The sequence below is a fragment of the Myxocyprinus asiaticus genome, chromosome 18, assembly GCF_019703515.2.
Source record: "Myxocyprinus asiaticus isolate MX2 ecotype Aquarium Trade chromosome 18, UBuf_Myxa_2, whole genome shotgun sequence".
Taxonomy (NCBI): Eukaryota; Metazoa; Chordata; class Actinopteri; order Cypriniformes; family Catostomidae; genus Myxocyprinus; species Myxocyprinus asiaticus.
The window spans coordinates 20959752-20984868 of NC_059361.1; the positions used below are offsets into that span (position 1 = coordinate 20959752).

General features: G+C 36.6%; 1 protein-coding gene across 2 annotated transcripts in view; it reads left to right on the forward strand.

Moving 5' to 3' along the window:
- Nucleotides 1–25117, forward strand: part of sema4ba (sema domain, immunoglobulin domain (Ig), transmembrane domain (TM) and short cytoplasmic domain, (semaphorin) 4Ba) — an 82925-nt gene that overhangs the window by 24829 nt on the left and 32979 nt on the right. For both annotated transcript variants that reach the window (XM_051724625.1, XM_051724624.1), the window contains exon 2: nucleotides 9365–9765. In XM_051724625.1, the coding sequence (XP_051580585.1) occupies nucleotides 9654–9765 (112 nt within the window). In that variant the 5' untranslated portion in view covers nucleotides 9365–9653. The remainder of the gene's footprint in view (nucleotides 1–9364; nucleotides 9766–25117) is intronic.

Sequence of the window (25117 nt, forward strand, 5' to 3'; positions counted from 1 at the left end):
CACTAGTCATATTTGTCTGTTATATACTAAGTAGCATGGGGCAAATGGACTGACAGCTCCATGCCCTGACTGTCAGAGCTTTATTAGTGAAAGTCTCTGTAATTGCCAATTGCACTTTTGCCTCTGTTGATGTTAGGCTAAAAGAAAATGAACTGCCTCAATGGAACATCATTACTGGACCACAAAGTTCAGTCTGAGTTTGAGACTTGAGCCCTCCGAGCACTTATCTTCTGTCCCTGCGATGCTTTTAATATGCTGCTGACACAGTAATTGTTCAAATGCATTCTGAGTGAGTTTGTGTGGCATGGAGCCGAGATTCTCTGAAGAGGCAGATGTTTGACTTCTGTAACAGCTGTTTGTTGTGATTAAGAGCAAAAAGAGAGTCCATTAGATACTGTTAAGAGCTCTGGAATATCAAGATAGAAGGAAAAAGGCCCAGCTGGCATTAGAAAAGTCTAGAGCCTTAAAGAGATAGTTTACTTAACAAGAAGGTTAGCCTCAGTTACCATTCTCTTTCATTGCATTAAAGTGGATGGTGACTGAGGCTAACATTCAGCCTAACATATCCTTTTATGTTCCATGGAAGAAAGAAAGTGATAAGGGTTTAGAGCAACATCAGGGTGAGTACAAGAGGTCGGAAATTTTCATTTTGGGGTGATCTGTCCCTTTAATAGCAGGCAGATATGATTGAGCAGATATCATTGCAGATATCTCCTTGAATCCCTTTGCAAACAGACACATTGCTGTTGCACAGTTGCAAACAATGAAATTAAATCCTGTGCACTATAGATATCAAAGCTAATGTCAGCATGCATTATTTACTTGAGTAATTACAGAGTATCACTTATGCCAGATGCTCCAGGAGAGAATAGTCATTGTTCATAAAATAAACATAATGAGATTTGACCCAAGAACTAAACAATGCTCCTAGTAATGCAATGGGAGCACATTTTGCATCTTCATTTCACCTAAATTTACCGGATCTCTTTTGTTTTATGTCTAAAAATTTGTAACTGGTATTCTTTTGTTTATTGGGCAATCAGCCCTATTTAAGGAGGCCCTAAAGGTATTGATAGCTTTGTGCTTCAGTAGGTTAGATTACATCTACTGAGGCATCAAAAGAAACATACAACCCAGGTCTTGACTTAAGCATGCCCCCATTGACACGCTATGCATCAAATCTCCAAGGACCCTGTACTGAATAGATAAAGCAAAGATGAGGCACAGATACTCCCTTTGCTCAAACAGGACTGTGAGAAAGAGGGAGGTCCTCGAGGATTAAGGCCACTTCCAGAAAATCATAGAGGTTACTTCCCCTCAGGACGATCAACTTTCAGCATTTCTACTCATAAAGAATGATCAACTATATCAGCAGTCCCCTTTGAGAACTTTTCAGGATTTTTAATATACACTGGGGTCCAAAAGTATGGGACCACATTGAAAATCTGGGATTCAAAATCTGATTTAAACCTGGGCATAAACAAAGTTTCAGGATTTAAAAAAATAAATAAATAAATAAAATTTAAAAAAAATAAGTAGAAGTAAGTTTCAGAGCTCAAAACCTTCTCCTCTCTGCCTCTACTTCCTTCACATTGTGATGTCACACTGTGGTAGACATTTGCATCTGACCGACTCCGAAACAACACATCAAAGCCTTAATTTACCGTATCACTTCCTTAGCCCACCTAATAGTGGTGAGTAGTGAGATGTCAAGGAGAAAGCAGGTCACTCAAGAGCAGAGAGCCAATCATTACAGTGGGCGTTTACTGTCAAGTCTTAAAGGAGAAGTAGCACCAAAACTGAGCGTTTCTGACAGAGGGTCAGAATAAGTGTGGAAAATTATCGTGTTTTACAAAAAAGTGACTCAGTCTGTGAAAGTCTGTTTTGTGCAATAAACTTTTCTAATATTATAAGTGAACCTCAAGGAACAGACAATAATAATAATAATAAAGGCATGTTATGACCCCTTTAAAGACTGATATACTGTGACAGGAATATTTTGTCTGAGTGCCAGGAAAGGAGCAGAGAAGCCTGTTGAAAAGGAAGGGAGTCTGTGCCAACTCACTGTCTAAGCAATCATAATGTTGAAAATAAGGTCACTAATGTAATCAAAAGCGAGAAGCTTTAGGCTTTATATCATCCTGCTTTCATTTTGCAAATATAGAGGAACATTTTAAACATATTGAAAATAACTACCAATTCAAATGACAGAGCTCCACCTTTTGCATTCTATTCATTTTGATTTTGGCTCCTGCATCTGGGAAGCTGATTTATATATCCTTTTCTGAGAACTGCATTTCTTTGTAAAACATTTCTGTGAGACAGATTTTCTTTGAAAACAGTTCAGTTCTTCCATATGCTCTTAAGAAATCTTTGTTTCCCTTCCAGTAAAACAGAAACCATTGGGGATGCCATAAAGGATGAGTCAATGCTGTGACATTTGCTGCATTACAAATAATGATATTGGAATTACTCGAATTACACTTTGGCATTCAAGTACATCCGGTCAGCCTGTTCTTTCTGTATAGAATGAATCAGTAATAGTGTTACTTAGTGTCTGACTGGGCCTTTATTCACTTTTAGAATGCTGATCTGAAATCTTGTATCACATTGCTTCAACTAGACTAGAAGTATATATATGCACTGAAAAATTAATAGTATACCAGAAACATCTTTTCATTTTAATATCATTTTACCTGACAAAGAGATGATAGCATTAGCAGGTCTTTTCACAGACACTTTAGAGCTGTTCCACATTTCACAGACCACACATCTGTTATGGAAATTTCTAAGCACGAGTGAGAGAACAAAATGAATCTCTGCTAGAAATATATACACATCTGATTCTGTCCCTGTTAGAAGCATTTTAGTTAAGAGAGACTGAGGTAATGGTATTCCTGTATCATTTAATGGTCATATTTTCATTGATCTAGTTAACTTATCCGATTAATTAAACTAAAATGTGATTCTTTTTATCTGGCTAGTCTTCTCCACAAAATTGGCCTGATCATTTGTCAAAGCTCCTTTTTCAACGTTTCTAAACTTGAACTGAGCCTGAAATTTTTCCATTTTGCTTTGGCTATTTAATAAGATTTTAATTAGGCTATTAAAGATATTTGAAGGAGCATATGGATGTAATTAGGGCTGGCCAGATCACCCAGGGAGGAGTGGGCCATTAATTACTCTAAGCTGGGTCTGAAGATCAGAACGAAGCCGATGACATGGCAGGAAAGTCACCACAATCTCAGATTCCACATTTCATTATTCACTGTCTGTAGAGCGTAGGAGGTCAAAGATCTTCAAACAGATACTGATTCAGGTGCTCTACTCTGATGACACAATGCACATGAACCTGAGGTGTCAGCATTACTTCATTTATTGGGAAATGTTTCAATACCTGTGCTGCTAAGTCATATTGTGCTGGTATTTACAGCCCCACAGGAAGTGATTTAGCTTGTGTTACCTGCTTCACAGGTGTCCATCTATATCTGATTCTGATTTCAGAGTTTGCAAAACTTCTGCAAAAGACTGTTCAACACTAGAACTTCAAGAGCAGTGAGTCATAGTTATGTCACATATGTGCTAGTTATCCTTTAAAGTCCCTCTTGAGTCGTGACACATTCTTTATGCCACATATCTGCTTTGCACTCACTCAGACATACTTGTACACAACAAACACTGCTTTTCTGCATTAAGGAAGGAGGGAAAAACCAAAGCGCTGCCCCTTTTTTCAATACACACATGCAAACACCTCCTAGGATTTAGATCACAGGTGTCTAAGGGTGTTGTGATTTTAGATGACACATTTTGCCAGAAGAGGAAGATATACTATTGCGTATTAAAAGAAAGAAAAGCATTAGCCCTTTGTCTTTCATTCCAATCATGTATTTTATCCCATCTGACAAACCTGATAGTCAAGACAGCTGCTTTAGTAGTAAATCCGCTTCTATTTTTATGACAGACAGGAAATGTCATGCGATGCCATCATCAAATATGGCTCACATACTGGAATCACACATAATTTTGGGCTGGCCATTGGCTGAACTTAGATTATTTACGTATGGTACGCTTTAGCATTTACCATTTGACATTATTTTAGTTAATTGTGTGGTCTGTTGATGAAACATAAAATGTTTCCTACTTTTGTGCTAAATGAACTGTATTCCACTTGCCTGTGCCTGAAAAAAAGCCATTATGCACTTTAAAGCCATTCATGCAGGTTCATCAGTTTTGGATGATGCTTTGAAGGGACACTTGAAGGTGTTTTGATGCCAGTAACTGGTTCAAAACTGTGATTGGACAGCCTGAAAGGATTCTGACACTTATCAGACTAATGATTGACAGGCCACTTCAACACTCAGTTGATTGGCCTGACTCTATCAGCTCAGTAGCCCAGCCATTTCCATTCTGCAAAGCCCTCTTGTCCTCTTGGACACATTTGTAACACCTACATTACAGTAAACACCTCAAATGAACATCTAAATGGAAAAATGTAATAAAAAATGTGCAATGACCTATCTCCAATCCACCGAAGAGAGACTCTCCAAATCTCTCTGAATGATGATTATTTCCATATTACAGATCATTTTAAATCATTATCATTTTGTTTTGGTAGTGGTTGAATCTTATTTTATCTAAATTATGAATGTTTAAATATCATTCTTGTTCACTTGGGCTGTTAGTCTCAGGATTTGGGGATTGTAATCACTAATCAGTGTTTGGTCATTCATCATAGTAAATGCCTTTGAGGACTAGAATTGAGTTGATTCATTGCTTTTGGATTAACACGACTGTTGAGATAAATGAAATGTGTATATAACTGCATATATATCTGAAATGATCTGAGAGACCTTCAACATCCTACTTCAGCTCCCCACATGCCTCACCAGCATTTATCCTCTTCTTGTCAAAACTTTAAATTAATGGGATCACACTGCCATTGGTTAACTGTGATGTCCCAGTTAACCAGTGGTGCTTGGTAATCGAGCCTCCCACACCAATATGGCTGATTCCAAAGCCTTGACCAGCAGGACACATTCCAACCCCAGCATATGGACAGTGGCAGTGGGAGTGTGACCTTGAGTGTGAACTGAGATAGTATTCATACAGAAGATTTTAGATATACATTGTAGAAAATGCTAAGTAAATAATGAAACATAATAAATTAAAAAAAAATTTAAAATGTATTTTCATAATCAGACAATGCATTAAATGTAATTTCAGGATGTCTTATATGCAGCGTGTATATATGTTGTTCAAATTGAACTTACAGTGTCTTTTTCATGCAGCTAAATGTTACTCAATACCACTTTGTTTCATGTTTGCCATATATTGTTTGTAGGTATCACACCATCTTACATTTGAAATATTGCTTTAGCTGTCACATGGATCAGTCATTATCTGATGTAGATAAAACATGATCATCAATATTCAGCAGTTATTCAGAAAATTATTTGGATAAAGAGCACAAGAACACAGTCCTAAAAAAAAAAAAGAAAAAAGAAGAACAGGAAAGTTCCAGCATTCAAATTTGTGCCTATATGATTTAATTTTCAGATGCTATTTAAACAAGCAACAGTTTTCCGATTCAGGACGTGAATTTTTCCGTGGGAGTCTCAGCTCTATCGTTTTCCAGATGGAAAAGTAGCCTTGTTTCTGTCTTCACTTTCTTCAGGGACGACATGTGACTAGATTGATGGGCTCTCTCGTGTTGTCTATATTAGAGCAAAGCATCACTGCTGTTTTGGCAGTTGTACAGTGAATTGGCCTGCAGTATACAACTATAGAGTTTGGTGCCATATGAGAATGTTGGCTCAATTTTGAAGCTCTTAGTGTTTGGTTATGAAGCATAAATAGACACAATATTTTGTCGGGAGGCTGTTGTTGTATGTTGTATTAGCTAGTATCTAGTATAGTCAGCTTCCAGGGGTGTCATGCACCTATATTTTTTGAGGGGGCTCGAGGCAAGATAAGAAAAATTAATGCATCATTCTCTTCACATTTGCAACTCACAGATGCGGTGGTGCTGAAAGCCCTTATATGGGGATGGTTTGGGCGTGTTCTACCTTCTACAGACACGCATTCCTTTATTTAGAGTAATCTGGATTCATTAACAATAGAACGAGGGTAAGAACAAATTTGTGTGTGTACGCACCTGTTGTGAATCTGGCGGGAAAAAAATGTGAGAAGTTTTCCTGTGCATATAAGTACACAAAATCGATGCAATTATTAATGAATGAGACCCACTGTCTGTTGTAACCTTTGGCACTATCTTTTTTTCTTCCTTCAAAACCGATTTTTCTTGCATGACACTCTGTACAGTTGGCAGTTCATTAATATAAAGGCACTTTACATTCATATTAAATCTTAAACTTTTAATATGAGTGCAGTCGGATTAGCTTTGTGGTTGTACTTAAAAGCTGGTCTCTTTAACCAGAGTAATGGAAACCACTGACATATTGGGATGATGACAGGGTTGGGTTGGGTGTTTTAACTATAGATTGCATATCAAGCTATTCAAATAATTTACAATCCATTACATTCGACTTGCAGTCAAACCCAATGTATGCCGTTATATGCTTATCTAAATGGGACCAAATGAAGTCATCTTTGCTGGAGGCTGTAAATTTTATGACATTACCTAGAATAGCTGTTCAGAGAACAGTACTTTATAGATTGGAACAGACGAATGATGATCTAGCCAGTGTAGGTGATTATGGCAAACTGATCTCCAAACTGTCTTAGTTAACTGACGTGTAAACAGAGGATGAAGCACATTTCCATTGTCTCATAAGCGAAACCACAGATTCCAGGAAATTCTCATTTATTGCCTTATCATTCTTGCACTAATCTACATTCTATAAACACACACTCACACTTTGACCTTAGTGATTAGCGCTAAGATTAAGCTCAAACATAGAGTTCTGCTAAGCAATGAGTAAATATTTTATAAATCTGTGTCCCTTAAGGCTATATATTTTTCCTCAGGCAGAGATTCTTGGCACAAACCAGAAGTTTACTGATGATTTTCAGTGATATTACCCCACATGGAGAGCTGACCATGCAGGTAAAAGGCACTTGGTTTATACTCCCACGTCTCATTGTGCTGTCAAGCGTGACCTGTTGTGACTTGCTCATACTGGGTATTGTGGGTTTTGTTTAACATGAAGACGATGTGCTCCATTTAGAAATAGATAAATGCTTGTTTAAAAGAATGCATGGTCTTAATTAAGTTGAACAAAGCACAGACAATGGACGAATGTACTCCCAAGTCCACTGCAAGGAACTGAGGGTGAATTGTGCCTGCTAATAGTGGTATTTACTGTATTTATTTGCCCATTTATTTGCCTCTTGTAGTGCCAGACTCACTGAAGGAATTGGGCAAACCAGGTAACAGTGCAAATGTGGCCACAAAATTGTTACTGAACACAAGATCAGGTTGATTGTAAGTGCTTGGTTGTGGAGGATGCAGCAGACTACCACAATCTGGCATGCTTTACTGGGACTGTACAACATCCCAAGCTATAATAAGGCTCTTTTACATAGAAAGGAGGTGTGTCTTTGACTTAATTTTAAGGGGATGTGTGTAACATTTTTTCGATGTAATTTTTTTACATTTATTTTTTTATACCTGCTTAACATACAGAGTCAACTAAGCAATTTGTAGGTTGATTTCACCTAAAAGTGTAACACTGTGGCGCTAATAAAACATGCCTGTTCAGCCTGACACTGCAATATTGGCTTGACCAATGTTGTGAGTTTGGGGCGGTGCTATCTGCTTGTACAACTAATAGAAGACAGGTGGAGTTCCTGGAATCTGTTTGTAAACAGTGTTTATTTTTGCAATTCTATTTTGTGATAAAAGTTATTGCAGAAATTAAACTTTAAAGCTGAATTTTGAATTTTTCAAACAAACAGATAGTCACACCCCTAACTCACACCACTGGTTGAGTCAATGTTATTGTCTCTTTTGAGTCATGTTGCTTAAAACTAAGAGGAATTTTCATAGCACCACAGAGACACATTGTTTACAGTTTTCAAGAAAATTTACCTATGGATGGCTCACTTATAGTTGTCTGCATATTAAGCTGGGATAGGAGAAAGTATTTTAACACAGAAAAAGTTAAATATTTCAGCTATAAGTAACTTAAGGAACTTTAAATACTCAAGGCGCAGTGCTATTTAAGCACATTCAGTACCTAGTTCAATTTAATTTCAGTATTTTCGTGCTAAAATAGAGAAATGCATGCAAAAGTTGTGCAACTGTTTAGTAAATTTGCCCCTAAATATCCCATGAGCACTGAATAGTAGGCTTGGGATCGATGCCTTTTTCACGCACCGGTAATCAAAAGATTTTCCTGATGATCATAGGATGTATATACAGATTTTTTTCAGATATAAATAGGGATGTTTGTTGCACAATTGTCTTAATAATTTGTCTTTTCTAACATATTTCTCAACACAATTTTGGTAAAGTGTGAGCGGAAGTGTAAATAAAAGGGATTAGCACACCTGATGCATCTGGCGGACAATGTGGCAAGTTCTAAAATACCAAACAATTATTTTCTGTTACAGTACTATGCACACCGCGCCGATAGATGCCGAACAACGACTCCAGAGGAAGCTGTTCAAAATTCTGCAGTGCTATGTAGTGCAACTCGCATAGTTTTCCATTAAATTTGACCCAAATATAGCCAGTACTGGATGATATAATGTGTTTGAATCTTTCATATAGCCTAAACAAAGTATTTTCAGTTACAGATATGTATTTTTGTGGTTTGACCACTTGAATGAAGCCTATTCACGAGTACATACAGAAAAATTGCAAAATAAATGCCGTCATTTCTAATCGTTCAGTTTTTGCAGTTGTACCCGTTTCATACACTAACCTGCAAACTCATCAACGTCACTTTGTTCATTCTTGAAGAAGTGCAAAACTCTTCGTAACTTTTGTGTATATGGTGTTCCACAATCTAGTTAGGACTGCAACAGAACCTGTGCCTTGGCCTACCCATGACTGGCTTCAATCAGTAAATGTTGATGTTATATCACCCTCTTGTGATCTCCCGACACTATTACGCCACTCTACATTTAACAGAAGGCGAACTGAGTGAAATGGAAAGCACTCGAATTAGGATTATAATTTAAATGTCAGCTAATTTTAATATATCGATGCCTCAAAATGTATCGATAAAATAACATGCCGATCAATAATCAAAATATAGATATTTTATGACATCTCTACTGAGTAGCTATAAGGTGTTTTGATGTAGCAGTTCTCACTAGTACTAAAATGTCTTTTCTCATCTTGTCTTTTTTCGCACAAAGTGTTTATGGAACAATTTTTGTGTCTTGTTTATTACAGGTTGGTGAGAAGCCTGTGTGAAAGTTTACACAACCACATGGAGACTGATTTGGGCTGTACCACTGTCCTCAAGGACTTCTTTCTTAGTGGAAATCCACCATTGTGAAGCCCTGCTTAGGGAAGTGCACCAGCATCACTGCTCGCCACATCAGCACACTGCTCTCCTGTTCAGGGAGCACAAGTTCCCTGCTGGAGGAGAAGAAGGAAAATAAACAAAAAAGAAAAAAGATCTTCATGAGTGCCAGAAAATCCTGAGAGTTAAACAACACATTGAGACGCAAGAAGCAAAATGACTTCTTTCTCTCTCCTAGCCAGTGGCCTGTTCCTGCTCCATCTTCTCCTGGTTGGATTGGGTCAAGCAACAGAGGATGACGTCACACCACGCCTCAGTTTCTCTTACAGTAAGCACATAGATTCATTCTACACACAGAAACACACATATGTACAAACACACACAAACATGCACACAGCAGCAACTCACACTGCTGATGTGTGGTGAGTCTTTTAAATGAGGTAAACATTGATAAGACTAGTTGACTGCCTTTCTGGACAACAAGACGACTAGTAAAAATAAGTAGTTGTGCAAGCACTACTTCATATCAAACTGGGCTGGTATACACTGACTTGTTGCTTTGCCCCTGCATCAGCTGTCCTACCCCTCACATTCCAGTCTCCATTAGAGTACCACAGAACTGGGGGTTGGTGGGCAGCCATGTTTACACTGGCCCCTCCCTCACTGACCCATGTGTGTAGATCATCCATTTACTGAAAAGTGTGTAAAAGAGCTGGCTCCTGTGGCTGGTAGGAGACTATAAATAAAGCCTTGTGTGGAGCCAACCTTACGCAGTCCGACTGCGAAGAGCTCTGAGGGGGCTACAGGCTGTTGGATCCCCTGTGATCTCCCATGGACAGTAACACTTGCTGAAGTGTTGATAAACAGAAGACAGATATCAGGGGCTGATTGGCTCACGATGGCCTCCACCATGTATATCTAGTGGTGGATTACTGTGTTTACATAACCAGTGTGCCGCTGAGAAGTTAATGTTTAACATACACATGCATCTCCTTGTCAGTCATCAAAGGACAACAAAGCATCTATTTAAAACTTTTTGGAAACATTCTGTCTTTCAAGCAGATGCGGTGTGGCTCCTTTATTCTACAACAGCGTAATAATTCCCCTTTTATTTATAATGATCCTTCTGCAACATCTAAAACTTAACCTCTGTCACGTTAAAGACAGCCCACTTCCTCTCGCATGAATGGCAGCTGCTTTAGGGTGGGTCCATTCAAGTTTTTGCAGGCTGGGGTGAATTGTGAAGGCAAGATGCATGATATAATACAATGTGTCTGTAAACACTGTACACTATGGCACTATTAAGTTACCATGGCACTATTGATGGTGTTAGTGATGATGTTTTTATCACAAATCTTTTGTGATTAAGAGCATTGACGCCTTTTAAGACAAAAGCATGGATTTATTCAAGCTGTGACATGCGACACATGTACGTGGCTGTCTGTCATTGGTTTGAATATACAGACACATACTCATTTACTAAAAAGAATTGCATAATACATAGTCAGAGGCATTGATGTCTGGGACTATTTATTTATTTGTTATTTTCAAGTCCACAAATACTACTTCTGTTGAGGCAGAGTGGTCAACAAGAAAAGGCAAGTTATTGTGAGCTTGTTATGTTTGTCCTATGTGTCTTCATTGTGTTGGACAAAGAGTTTAGATTTATGTCAACCTATTTACACCCACCTGTGAATGATTTTCCACATTTACTCTCAACCTTTATTTAAAAAGGGAATCATGGGGGTTAAGCCGTACCTGCCTAAACATGCCTGATCCTTCTTTTGAGGGTCTACCTGCATAGTTTGTCTTGCACGCCTGCCAACCTACACAAAAAGCGTCCCTTAGAGCCCTGACATTGCATTTGACAACTACACATCCCATAAATTTTTCTCTTCTCTTCTTCTTTTCTCTTCTCTTCTCTTCTCTTCTCTTCTCTTGATTTTAGTGTTTTGTTTCTTTGCTATTTGTTCTTGTGTTATCCTCGGAATAATGCTGTTGGCCTTTTTTACCTGTCTCTCTAATGCCACAAGGAATTCTGCTCTTTCTCTGTTTACAGTTTTTCCTCAATCGCTTTGGCTCAATTCTCGAATGAGAATTATTTTTTCAAAACATTGTTCAAATCTCTGAACTATTAGTTTCTTGTTCATTAGATTTGAATTTCTTATTCATTTAAGCAAATTGCAGGTGCTTTGTCACATGAGTGCAAAAGAGTAAGTACAATTGTCTACAATTTGCACAATAACTAAATGCACATGGCTTGCTGATCAAAACTGATGAGTTGATTCTCAGTGAAATTGTTATACTCTTCACAACTTCTAAACATTCTTTCATCGTGTGTGCCATCACATGCAAGATGATCCATTCAGTTATCAAATTCTGTCAGACATACAGGTATATTCCATAAATATCTATGACATGGAATGTTTTTTCATTGTTGTGGGGTTTTTTTTTTTTTTTTTTTTTTTTTTTGGATGTCATTTTGTGGCAATTTTCTGTTCACTACATATGACTTTACATGTAAGAAATGTGTAAAAATGGACATGCAAATGTGAATTTTCTGTTTACATGTCACACATTGCTGCAAAAATAAATGTACTGTATACATACAAATGTGCAAATCCTTTTTTCTTTTTCTTCTTTTTTTATTTTTTTTATTATGCAAACAAGGAATTTGACAGTATTTACATGTAACAAATACAAAATAACCTAGGCAAACAAACATACATACCAACAGCCAACATGACAAGTCTATCTCCTGTATGTATATATATATTGTGTGTGTGTGTATAAGTGTATCTGGGTGTTGGGGTGGAACCATATAAACAAAAGAACATCTAGAAATGTATAACAGACATAACAATAGTAAAAACAACAACAAATAATGACAATAATAATGACAATAATAATAATAATAATAATAATAAACTCAGTTCCTTTTTTCTGTGTACTACAGTATTGTACAGTATTGACTTTTCCCAGTAAACATTTACCTACTGTTGAAATCAGTATCTAAAAAGCTTGTGAAACACAATAGCATTCAGCTAGACAAAACTAACATTCTTGTACAGTTCAGTAAGCAGTCAGTGTCAACAAAAAAGTTGAACAAAAATGAAATTTGTATATAACAAACATTTCCGGGTTGACTGCCATGGTGAAAAAACATCTAAACATTCTGACCAGTGATGACAAAAAAACGTTTCATTTTGGTGGCAATGGCCAATTTACTGACACAATAATTAGGTTTTGAAGCATGAATTAAATATTTTGGGTGAGTTACTACATTTTACAAACATGCAATAGAGTTGTGATGTCCCATAAAACAGTTGTGACAGTTGCACTTACAGTTTAGAGAATGTTAAGACTGTTTCAAAAAATTAGCCAAAGCGATTGAGAAAAACTGTAAGTGTTTTCCGGTCTTTGCAATGTCTCAATATTCATTACATTTACACTACATGCCAAAAAAAAAAAAAAAAAAAAAAAACACCCAGCTCCTGTGGATATTTATTTGTGAAATACACCTGCACTAAAATTGTAGATTTAAGATATACACAGTTTGTTTACTAAAAGCAGAATAATGCAGTTGTATAAATGTTAAAAAAGCCTGTTGATTGACTGACAGACAGACGGACAGACAGATAGAAAGATAGATGGATAGATAGATAGAACAGCTGTCATATATCAATATTTGTGAAGAAAGCTTCTCAAATAACAATAATCCACTATATAATGATTAAATAATTACAAAAAGTTATATTGAAATAATCAAAATATTATGTATATTGTAAAAATTATAATTCAGATCATTAAAATGCATTACATTGTGGCAGATGAGTAAAGCATTGATAAAACAATACAAAAAGTGGCTTTCGAAACAATGTATTGTTTACTGTATTTCTATATTATTGAACATAAGTCTTACAGTGGTCTACAATCCACAACAATCCATTTTGCACTTGACTAATCAATCTGTCTGAGTGCACGTCAATGTACACCTGCGTCATTTGGAAACTGGTGGTACTTCAAAAAGGAATTGCTCTGATGATAGGAATATCCCTTATTATGGTCCGGAGTCATGGTTAATTGTGTAAATGTTATTTTTTTATATAATTAATTGCATTGAATTAACGCATTAAATTGAGAGCCCTATATATATATATATATATATATATATATACAGTTGTGCTCAAATGTTTGCATACCCTGGCAGAAATTGTGACATTTTGGCATTGATTTTGAAAATATGACTGCCATTTGAGTGATTTCTGTTATCATTATGAATTAAAAAGGAGCCAAACAACTATGTGATAATAAATGGCTTCATATGATCACTATCCTTAAATAAAAGACTCCTTGAAACAACCACACCGTCTTTTTCCAGAGCAGCCTGTATTTCTCCTGAGGTTACCTGTGGGTTTTTCTTTGTATCCCGAACAATTCTTCTGGCAGTTGTGGCTGAAATCTTTCTAGGTCTACCTGACCTTGGCTTGGTATCAAGAGATCCCCGAATTTTCCACTTCTTAATAAGTGATTGAACAGTACTGACTGACATTTTCAAGGCTTTGGATATCTTTTTATAGCCTTTTCCAACTTTATGAAGTTCCATTACCTTGTTACGCAGGTCTTTTGACAGTTCTTTTCTGCTCCCCATGGCTCAGTATCTAGCCTGCTCTGTGCATCCACGTGAGAACTAACAAATTCATTGACTGTTTATACATAGGCACTAATTGCAATTTAAAGAACCACAGGTGTGGGAAATTAACCTTTAATTGCCATTTAAACCTGTGTGTGTCACCTTGTGTGTCTGTAACAAGGCCAAACATTCAAGGGTATGTAAACTTTTGATCAGGGCCATTTGGGTGATTTCTGTTATCATTATGATTTAAAAAGGAGCCAAACAAAAAGAACTTTGGGACACAACTTCAGCAAAGGTTGTCCCATTCTTTTGTTCATTGCTATCACTTTTAAAGGTTTAACTTTGCTGAAGTTAAGAAGCACTTAAAAAGCATCACTGAGCGCTCGTGTTAAGTTCAGTTTTGAGAAACACACAAAAAAAGTAAAGAACGTTCGTAACTTTGCACATAGAGAATGGTCTTAAGAGCTAAGATCGATCATTATCAGGAAACGCTGCCCTGTACAGTGATGTAAAACAGACTCAGATCTTCAGATCAGCACACATTTCACCAAAGGAAAGGGCCTGGACTGTCCCTCCATCACAGTGAGACAAACATTCTCCTAGGTGCTCCTCCCTTTAATGGTTTCCACCTTCCCTCCATGCTAATAAAGAAGGTAATCTGGCATGAATAATGAATGGGGATTTGCGTGTGTGCGTGTTACAGTATGAACGTTGGTCTGGTTCTCATTATGTGCCTATCAGGATGGATCAGGGGTTGAGAGAGAAGAGACTACATCTGCTCAGCCTCGCTTCTTTTGTTCCTCACTTTAATACACACTATGCTGCAGTGCTTAAAGCGCATTAGAAGGCTATTTAAAACGAAACCTATAAACGGTTTACACTAGAGCTCTTTGCTTATCTATATGTTTTTCTCCCTGGTAAAGCTGGAAAATGCATTCCCAGCTACGGCACAGAAGGAAGCTTTTGGCTGTTAACTGCACTGCTACTGCTATTTATATGAGTGGAGGTTACAATCAGCATATCCATGCATTGTGATTTGTCCTTGAGCTATGTAATACTTTTAGATTTATTGGCATAGACTAAAATTAAAGTGACAGCATTGTCAAGTGTATGCACATCTGAGTTCAAAACAGTATAATATATAGCATGCATATGGTATGGTGGTCCATAGGGATGTGCCCAAAGCCAAATACCTTATTCGGAAAGGCACGGATAACGACTTCAAAATGATTAATGGATTCATCCGAATAATATAAAAAATATTTGTTTGACTGATTATTCAAAGAGCACAAGGATAAAGTGACATTTTAAATAAACATATCCATAATTACAACGAATTTATGAATCTGTGCAGACAATGTTTCTAAAGTGTAAACCTTATTAATGAAAATGCGCACATTGGGATTTCAGATCGGATGGGCGTGGTCTTACCTCAGTTTGCGGTCTCTGTTAACTGTGCACGTCTGGAGCTTGTCAAATGTAACATTAACTAAGATACGACATTATATGCACTTTCCATATCTTGAAATGTCTGTTAATGTATCACACGATTCACACGTGATTTCCATGTATTTATTTATAGCCTAAACCTGAGCGCGATGTGAAATTCCTGACCTGAAGTGATGATTTCATGTCGGAGCTCATCTAGCCGTCTCTTAAAGTTGACCACACTTATATTCACATCAGAGATTAAGGTAATTAACTGGTTAAGACTTATTCCAAAAAAGTTAAATGCTCCATAAAGGTTTAAATGCTTCATAGAGTATTCATCTAGCCTATTAGGAATATTCCTCCTTATGTAAAACAAAGAAACTGAAACATGCTTTTCTTCTTCTTCTTCTTCTTCTTCTTCTTCTTCTTCTTCTTCTTCTTCTTTAAACTGTGCTAAATTTGAGAATGTTAAGTGTTCTTGAACTTTATAAATTATTATTATTATTATTATTATTATTATTATTGTTGTTATTTAACTAAATAATGGTGTCCCATTGTAAAAATTCCTGATAGACTTATGGAACTTTCACCTGTTTGTAGGCTATATTGATTTTAAATTATTTTAATGTTTGAATTTGTATTTATTATTCACTGCTAAATGTGTGCTTGACATTTAGCATTTTACTTGACACCTCCTGCCTCCAGAATATTGTTGTTATACATGAACAGACAAATGAAAATTCTGTTTCATGCAGGTATTATTATCTGAAATACCAAGAGAAAACACAACATATTCCACAGTTAATATAGCCTACAAATTTAGCTTCATCTGGTAAGAAAAAATAAATAAAAATAAAATAATATTTTTTTTAATAATAATAATTGTATATTATTATTATTATTATTATTATTATTAGGCTATTATTATGAAAAGGCATATTTTATTAATATAAACTACAAGAATAATACTTAAAAATGGGTTTTTCATTTAGTTTTGACACACTTCCTGTTTAACCACACCTGGTTCTATCCGTATACAGAGACAGATACCGATAATGTTGTCATATGAACAGATACAGATACGAATACATATAATGGCTCCGCTGCACACCCCTAGTGGTCAAGCTTGTGCAGTGGCTTTTTCTTATAAGTATTTTGGCTGGAGGTGATCAGACATGCTCAACAATCAACACGTTCTGCTGCAGCAGAGACCTGTGCTAAATGATGCCCATGGAAGGCATCCAAAACGTAATACATCAAGTGGTAAACACTACATTCCTGGAAAGAATGGTCCATTCATATTCAGTCCCATACATCACGTAGCTTTTCATGTGGCACACTGTAACGTGAGAGGAAGGAGTGCCTTTTGTTTACTTAGAGGTGTTGTTTTTTAAACCTTACAACCAAAAGTTACAAATGAAAACCTATGCATGCTATTAGGGCTGTGCAAGAGAGCTAACATATTTAATCAAAATTTCAGCCTTTTGATGATATTCAGTTTTATATATGTATATATATATATATATATATATATATATATATATATATATATATATATATATATATATATATATATATATTGTATCTCAATATTTTTTTTTTTTTTTTTTACTGTCAGAGGAACAATCATGAAAGATTCAAAGTGCTTAATGAAAGAAGTAAAATACAGTAAGAATTTTGTTAAAACAACCAAAGCATGTTTTCCACACGGTTTTAGTTTAATTACTGTAATACTAAAGCAGAATATTTAATTATTTCATTTATATGCACCAATATAAAATTTCATAGTAATAAACATCTTACTTAAACATTTAAATATATGAAAAATGCCATGCAGAAAGGCTGTGGCAAAGGCTGAAAGTGGTGCTGCAAACAAATTATTGAATCACAGTTTAGAATCAATTCATTTAAATGCACAGTGTGAACTGATTCACTGAAATTATTCGAACTTACTAGGACTGAAGCTGTTTTTGCTTCTGAAGTTTAAATTGGAGACACTATTTAAACATCTCTGTCTTAACACCCTCATACCTGCTGCAAGAAAATGACACCCTCTTTAGGACACTTCAACACAAAAGTGCATTAAAGTCATTCAGATATTTACAGTGTTGCTTAATTTTATATCGGCTGCAAAATCATCACGGATATATTATGAATCATCAGTATATTGCCCAAACCTACACGCTATGCCATTTGACACTGTCTTGAGCACACAGTATTAAGGTAGTTCAGTGCAATGCCAATCAGACTTCAGCAAATGCAGACTCAGTTACAGCATGGAGGAATTTTACACACTGCTGTCGCGGCACTAATATAGCCATGAGCTGCAAAATAGAACCCACTAATTTTCATTGCATATCTACTGTGATTGAATTGATCTTGGCACAGGGAGGAGTATGTTAGAGCCACATTGTGAAATACTGCTGAGTTTTACCAATAAATCAAACCTGTCAGACCCGTCAGGCAAAAACACCCATAAAAACTCATACACCCATTTCCTGGGCACCCTAGATGTATGTGTTTGTGGAACTGCATCCTGCATTTTTTGTTTTTTTTTTGTTTTTTTGTTTATTGGTACCTGCTCCATGTTACCTGGGAGTTCAAGCAGCCACCCTGAAAAGGGACTATCCTGTCTAGTTATATCATACAGATTGTTTATAGATATAGTTTATTGTAAATTGCAGGTTTGTGTAGGTGCAGGAGTTGTTTTGTTGTTTCATTGGTAAGTTTAACAAGCCCCTTTTTCCCTGTAAATGTTACCATACTTCTCGTAATTGCACCTTTCTTTGCAACTTTCAAAAACCTTCCAGTCTTATAAATTGCTGTAAATTCATTAAACACATATTTTTGATTGACCTTTTAACTGCAGAACTTGGCATCATGCACATTATTTCTCTTGTATTTTGTTTTGGAGGGTTCATCTTTTTGACTTTTTCAAATCTGGGGCTGATTGCACTAAATATTCTTAATGTAAGAATATTTTGTATTCCAAACTTCTTAGAGGGATAGTTCACCCAAAAATGAAAATTAATTCATTATTTACTCATCCTCATCTTGTTCTAAACCAATATGACTTTCTTTTTCGGTATACAAAGGGAGATATTTGATTTTTTTTTTTTTTTTTAAATCTGCTCAGTGATGTCATACAATGGCAATGGATAGCGACCACCTTTTCCAGCTTCAAAAGGATGCAAAAGGATAATTCAGAAGTCTAATCAATTATTCAATGTGACTCATGCCTTGTTCTGAAGGTTCTTCAGAACCTTGTTCTTGTTGTTAAGGGTTGGTGAGAAACAAATGGAAATCGAAATGACTATTTAGTGAAAATCTTGATCGACTATTGCTCTCCTGTGTGCATTCATGAGAGTGCATGAGAGCAGCAGTTATGCACACAGGAGAGCAACAGTCGATCAAGATTTTCACTAAATAATCAATAAGATTTCGGAATTTGTTCCTCACCAAAACTTATAGATTCCTTCAGAACAAGGCATGAGTCAAATGTAATAATTTATTAGACTTCTGAATTACACTTTTGCGTCCTTTTCAGAGTTAAAGAGGTGGTCATTATCCACTGCTATTGAATGACGTCACTGAGCAGAATGTTTTTTTTTTCTCTCTCTCTCCCTTTGTGTAACGAAAAATAAATAATGTCAAATTGGTTTAGAACAACACAAGGTTGAGTAAATAATGAATACATTTAAATTTTTGGGTGAACTATCCCTTTAATTTTTTTCATTAATGCAGGTGTCTGAAACCGCTCACGCGTTCACCGTTCATTAGACAGAGACTGCCATGTGTGCGTAAATCAGCAAATTCAGACTTTTTGATTTCAAACCACATATGGATTTTATTTATTTATTTATTTATGCTGTTTATACCACAAATAACTACACAAATTTGAGTTGGATATGACAAAATATCAGATCTTTGCTACCTGTCAGTGTCTTAACAAAGCATTTGAACTGGAAATTAAACTTTGTTTGGACTACACAGAATTTCAGCAGTCACCTAGGTGTTGGTGAAAGCTGCCACATTTGTTCTTCTAACTCTAACAAGAAAGATCCTGTGCCAGCTCGCAAAACAAACACTAAACCCTCTACTGAATGTCTTCACAGATCATCCCCCTTTACTTGATATCTTAATATTTTCTGTCTCTTTCTCCCTCTTCCTTCCTGTGACTTCAAACTGCTCTCTTATTATATCATCTGTATTTCAATATTTCATGTTGATGTTCTAAGTTTGCAACATGGAGACCCAGCCACACTAGGCAAATGAAAGAGTACAGAATGTTTTGGGAGTGTATAGTTTTGCGTCATTCATTTCTCAATTCCATTTCTCATCAGTTTGGGGCAGTAATGAAAACAGAACAGTGTGAGAAGGAGATGTACAATTCTCTCTAATCCCCACCCTCTTGGGAATGTGTTTTTTCCTTAAAGGGGAAAGACACTAAGAACACACTGTATAAAAGTATACAGTTTTCCATGAGCACTTTACTGACCACTTCCTCTGGATGTTACTAAGCATTTGAGAAGTACATATAATGTCATATTGTGTAAGCTGAAATTGAGCTTTGTTCAATGTTAAAATACTTTCTCCACACCCAACTATAAGTAAGCCATTTGAATGTTGATTTCTCCAGAAAGTGTAAACAGTGTGGCCCTATTGAAGTATTTCTCTGTTTGTTGGAGCATCCTGATCAGCCCAACACAACATCACTGACTCCACCAATGGCGTGAGTTTTGGGACGGGACTATCTGTTTATCAACCAGTGGCAGAGGGGAGGGAGTGATTGGGAAACCTATTTGAAAATAATCAGATTTTGCAGTTTTAATTCATTCTGTTTAGGGTAAAACAAAGCATGTGCCCATGCAATAAAATAAGAGAATAAAAAAATGGAGTGTTCAAAAGTTAAAACATCCAGCTAGGGATCTGGAAGCAGTAAGATGATACTGAGATATTTCTGTTACAGATGGTTCAACAGTTGCTTCTTGTTGCTGTTTGCTGAAGAAATGCATGTCTTTTTGTTCTTAAAGGTGCACTCAGTATTCTTTTCCTAATTAAAATGTTTTAGAAATAAAGAAATCAATAGCACTTAAAATTATGTTTAAAATCATGTATGCTTACATGTGATGACGACTTCAGTCAATTTTAAAAGGAGTGGGTTACCTCATGGTGGCCATCATGTTCAGATCATATAACCCACTGAAAATGATTCACTATCTCTGTAACACCCTGTTATTGGCAGCCTGATCTCATAAAACGTATGTGACAATGGCAACATTTTTGCACACCAAAATTACGTGCTTCACTACACATTTGGCTGCAGTTTCCGAGTGAAATGTCCAGCGAGGGGCGCCAAAATCGAGTGAAATTATGTTGTAATCAGACAAAATTTTTAAGGTGAATATTAGATGGATGTTTTAATGAGTGAAGCGTACCTCCCTAACCTTAAACTTTAACCTAAACCTTACCAATAGTGTTAAAAAAAGATAAATGAGAGCTGAACAAAACAGACATCCTTACCCTTAACCAACGCCTAAACCTAACAAATAGTGTCTTGAAAGATAAATGAAAGGTAAACAAAACAGACATCCTCACCCATAACCTACACCTAATCCTAACCGATAGTGTTTTAAAAGCAAATTCGACATGAAAAGCACATTTACTGAAGCTACCATGTCATATCGTCTTGCTCCTATGGCTATTCACTTTTGTTTCGAGCGTCCTTGGCTGGGCTTGAGGCTAGGTCTCTGATTCCAAAGTCAATGAAATGAAAAAATTACCAAAGCGTAATAAGATCATTGATATGAAAGAATGCTGATATCGAATTGAAATGCGCATTATGTGCATTTACTTAAGCTACAGTATATGCCCTAAAAATAAAACAACAAAAATGGTGGTGTATGGCTCCATTTTGCGTAACTCATCTGTTCACCTTGACTCATGAACAACACCTTTGTCTGCCAACGCCTTAAGCACATGATGTTAAATTTATAGCCTGTTCAAAAAAGGAATGTTTCTTGATGTTTCTGAAAAAGCTGTCATCATATTTCTTAAGCACTGTTTACAACAAAATAATTGAGGAGAGTGTTTTTCCAGATTGGTTGCTGTACAGACAGCATCAACATCAAAAATGGCTTGAGCAGACAGCACTTTGTCATTATGGCAACAGGGGGCTTGTCATTCTCTTGACACTTGGGGATGACATCATTTCTCCTGCACCACATCAGTTGTTTACTTGGCACATGGGAAGGTGAGAGATAATGTGAACGCAACTGTTTTCTTGACATTAAACACAAAGGGGGCGAATTCACTAAAGAGTTGTGCCACTTTTACACAGTATTTTGGTGCAAAAGCCTGCGTCTTAATCACAAACTACCTATAGTCAAGCTTAACCAGGCACTAAATTCACTGAAATAGTGCTGTAATATGTGTATTTTAGTTAAGAAATTTAAATTTTTTTCAGTGCAAATACACCTCCTTTCTATGCATATTAGGCTTATAATAGATTACACTTTATTCACAAACTCAGCAGTATTTGCCTGGTGCAATTAATGGCTCGCTATCTTAATGTCTCAATTAAAGGAATATATCGGGTTCAATACAAGTGAAGCTCATTTAACAGCATTTGTGGCATAATGTTGATTACCACAAAAAGTAATTTCCACTTCCCTCATTCATTAAAAACAGTTACAGTAATGGACTTTGGAAGTAAATGGAGCCAGTCCATAAACACTATTTTAAAAGTATAGTTAAAAGAAGTAAAACTTATATGTATTAACATCACTTTAGTATAATAAAATTGCTTACTAACCTTGTCTGTGTAAATTTGTATCAACATCGAGGTTACATGGCAGCAAAGTTGTAACATTGGATATAACTTAACTTTACTTAGGGCTATACTTTTGAAACGAACAATGGTAATTTAGTGTTAATGGACTGACCCTATTCACTTCCATTGTAAGTGCCTTATGCCTTAAGTAGGCTATACTTCGTACAGGACGTGTGACGCAAATTTCGTCATCAGCAGAGTGCTTGAGCATTGAACACGTGCAGCCCAATTTTTCTAACCGGGCGTCTTTGAACGCACAGAATGCACATGCGCCTAGAGTTATTTGCACTAATTAGTGGGACCACAAAGTGGCAACACTTACATTTCGAGCCGTTACTGTCATGTAGAAGCGCTAGAAGAAGATGTAATTGACGCTAAACATCAGGTGATGAAGGCAGATGCTGAACGTTCGTTTAAAATGAGAGTATACCTAGGGCTTTACTATAACCACATTTTTATTTTTGTTTTTTTTTATAAATGAGGGATGAGTATACATTTTGTGTAAATCAACATTATGCCATAAATGCTGTTAATTAAGCTGAACTTGTAACAAACCTGGAATATTGCTTTAATATCTCTTATTAATAAAATAAAATTTTATTATGAAGAGATGTTTGTGTATATTTTCTATTAATTTGTAGCTAATTCACAGCATTATTTCTTCAAATGATGAGCATATGATGGAGAAAAGTGTTAAAATGGCATATATCCAGTCATGCGTTGTAGTTGAGCTTTCAACACTTTCTACACTTTCTGCATTTTAAAAGGGCATTTTAAATAGTGATAATGAGTCTGTAGCTGTATAGTCCCAGTATAGTATGCCAGATCGTGGTAGTCTGCTGGATCCTCCTCTCAGAATCGACCTGCAGGTTCAGGAGTTGCGACATGCGAATTACATCCAGCACTAAATTCCTGGGCAGAGTTGCGGTGTAACCTGATTTGCACAATTCTTTTAGCGAATAGGGCGCTAAATCAGTGCAGGCAGCTTAAGCAAATAAACCATGCTATCAGTGAGCGCAGTTCATTAATAGAAAATTCCCCCGTCAGTTTATAGTTTTTAATTTGGTAAATTGCTTGTTTTTTATGTTTACAGTATAGTGCTTTCAGCTACTGACTGTTGTAACACTACCAATTCTACAGTGAGACAAAATACGATCTGTCTCTTTAAGAGTATTGTAACAGGCATTTCATTTTGTGGAAAGTTTTTTCTTAGAAAGCTTATCATCAAACACTTACAATTTATTTATGTGAGCCGTCTGTTTAGGACTAAGCAAAACACAGGCCTTTGATCTTTCACACTGATGGCCAGATTGCTACACACACTCTTTCTTGTGCATTGGATGCTCTGTGTCTTTGATTAACTTTGGGCATGCACTGTTAGAAAAGCCACTGGGATTTTCGCTCTGAAAACTGAACATGGAAGGGTTCCCTAAAAGCTTGCATAATTAATTTCCCTCTAAACGGATTAGAAAGCAAAACGCTGCGGATATGGCAATCCATTTAGTAGTGGCTTTCTCCCAAAAAATGACATGTAATTGCATAATGGCGGTAATGATCTCATATTGCTCACAGAAACACAAAGGATCTAACATGGCTGTTGTGTGATTTATTGTGTCTCATAACAGAAGGATGGAGAAGAGTAGCACAGTGGCTGAAGTAATTTCTGCACCACTAGTGTCACTAAGCGGAATTGCAAAATCATGATTGTTTTCAAATAGGTTTCCTAAATACTCCCTCCCCAAATTTACACCATTGTTTGTACAAATGTTGCTATGTAAGGTTAGTCAGGATGCTCGAATGTTTGTACTGTATGTGCAATGATTTATAGCCCTTTTCCACTGACATGGTTCGGGTGCGGGTTCCTGGGCCGAATTCTCGAACTGTTCCGCGCATTTCCACCGCAGAAATAACATGATCACACGTGAAGTCGGCATGATGTTTCCGATAGTTTAGGTACCCTAAGATCGGCAACGGTATGCCAACGCGCTGACATGCAGCATTCTTATCAGACATGTTTGCAGTGGTTTCCATGTGTTTACCTTTCCACCTGGAGCAACTGGTAGCATGTTGCATCAGCTGTGTGGGAGACTAGGGTTCAAAGCCAGGCAGTAACCACGTTTGAATAATCAATGACGAGCATGATTCGGAGGTTTCACTTTTCCCTCTAACATTACTTTTTTACTCCGCTAATGTTTAAGGTAAGGTTTGGGTTGGGGGATAGAATCTATAAATATATGCTTTTCTCTTCATTGTATAATGTCCTGTAAAGCTGAAAACAACTTGCTTCACTACTAGCTTTTGGCGAACTCTCCTGGGCATAAATGGAGCTCACACGTGCCCATATGCCCTACAACACTTACCGCTTTTGCCACTGGGGGCAGTGTTTTTGAAATTTCGGTCAACGTATAAAAGTCTGCCAAAAGTAAAATTGGTCTACTCTTTCCGATTTCACTGTGAGATCATGCTGACAGAAAAGGCTGTTCCGGGGCCAAAAACCTGGTTCTGCCCAGGCCACAAAAGCTTGCTGGTCTCTATGCAGGAACTGATTACGTTAGGGGACGTAGGGTGGGATAATGTTTCGTCACCATGGTAAAGTTTTCCAAAACATCAACAGTAGCTACCGTCTGCAGCAAGGAGTACTTCTTCGCTCTATAACAACAATGAAAAACCCACAAAATTATCAGACATCAAAAGCCTTCAAGTAACACAATGAAACAAGTGCTCTACTTGAGATATAGTATTCACGAAGATCCGAGATAAACAAGAGAGATTGCAAAGGAA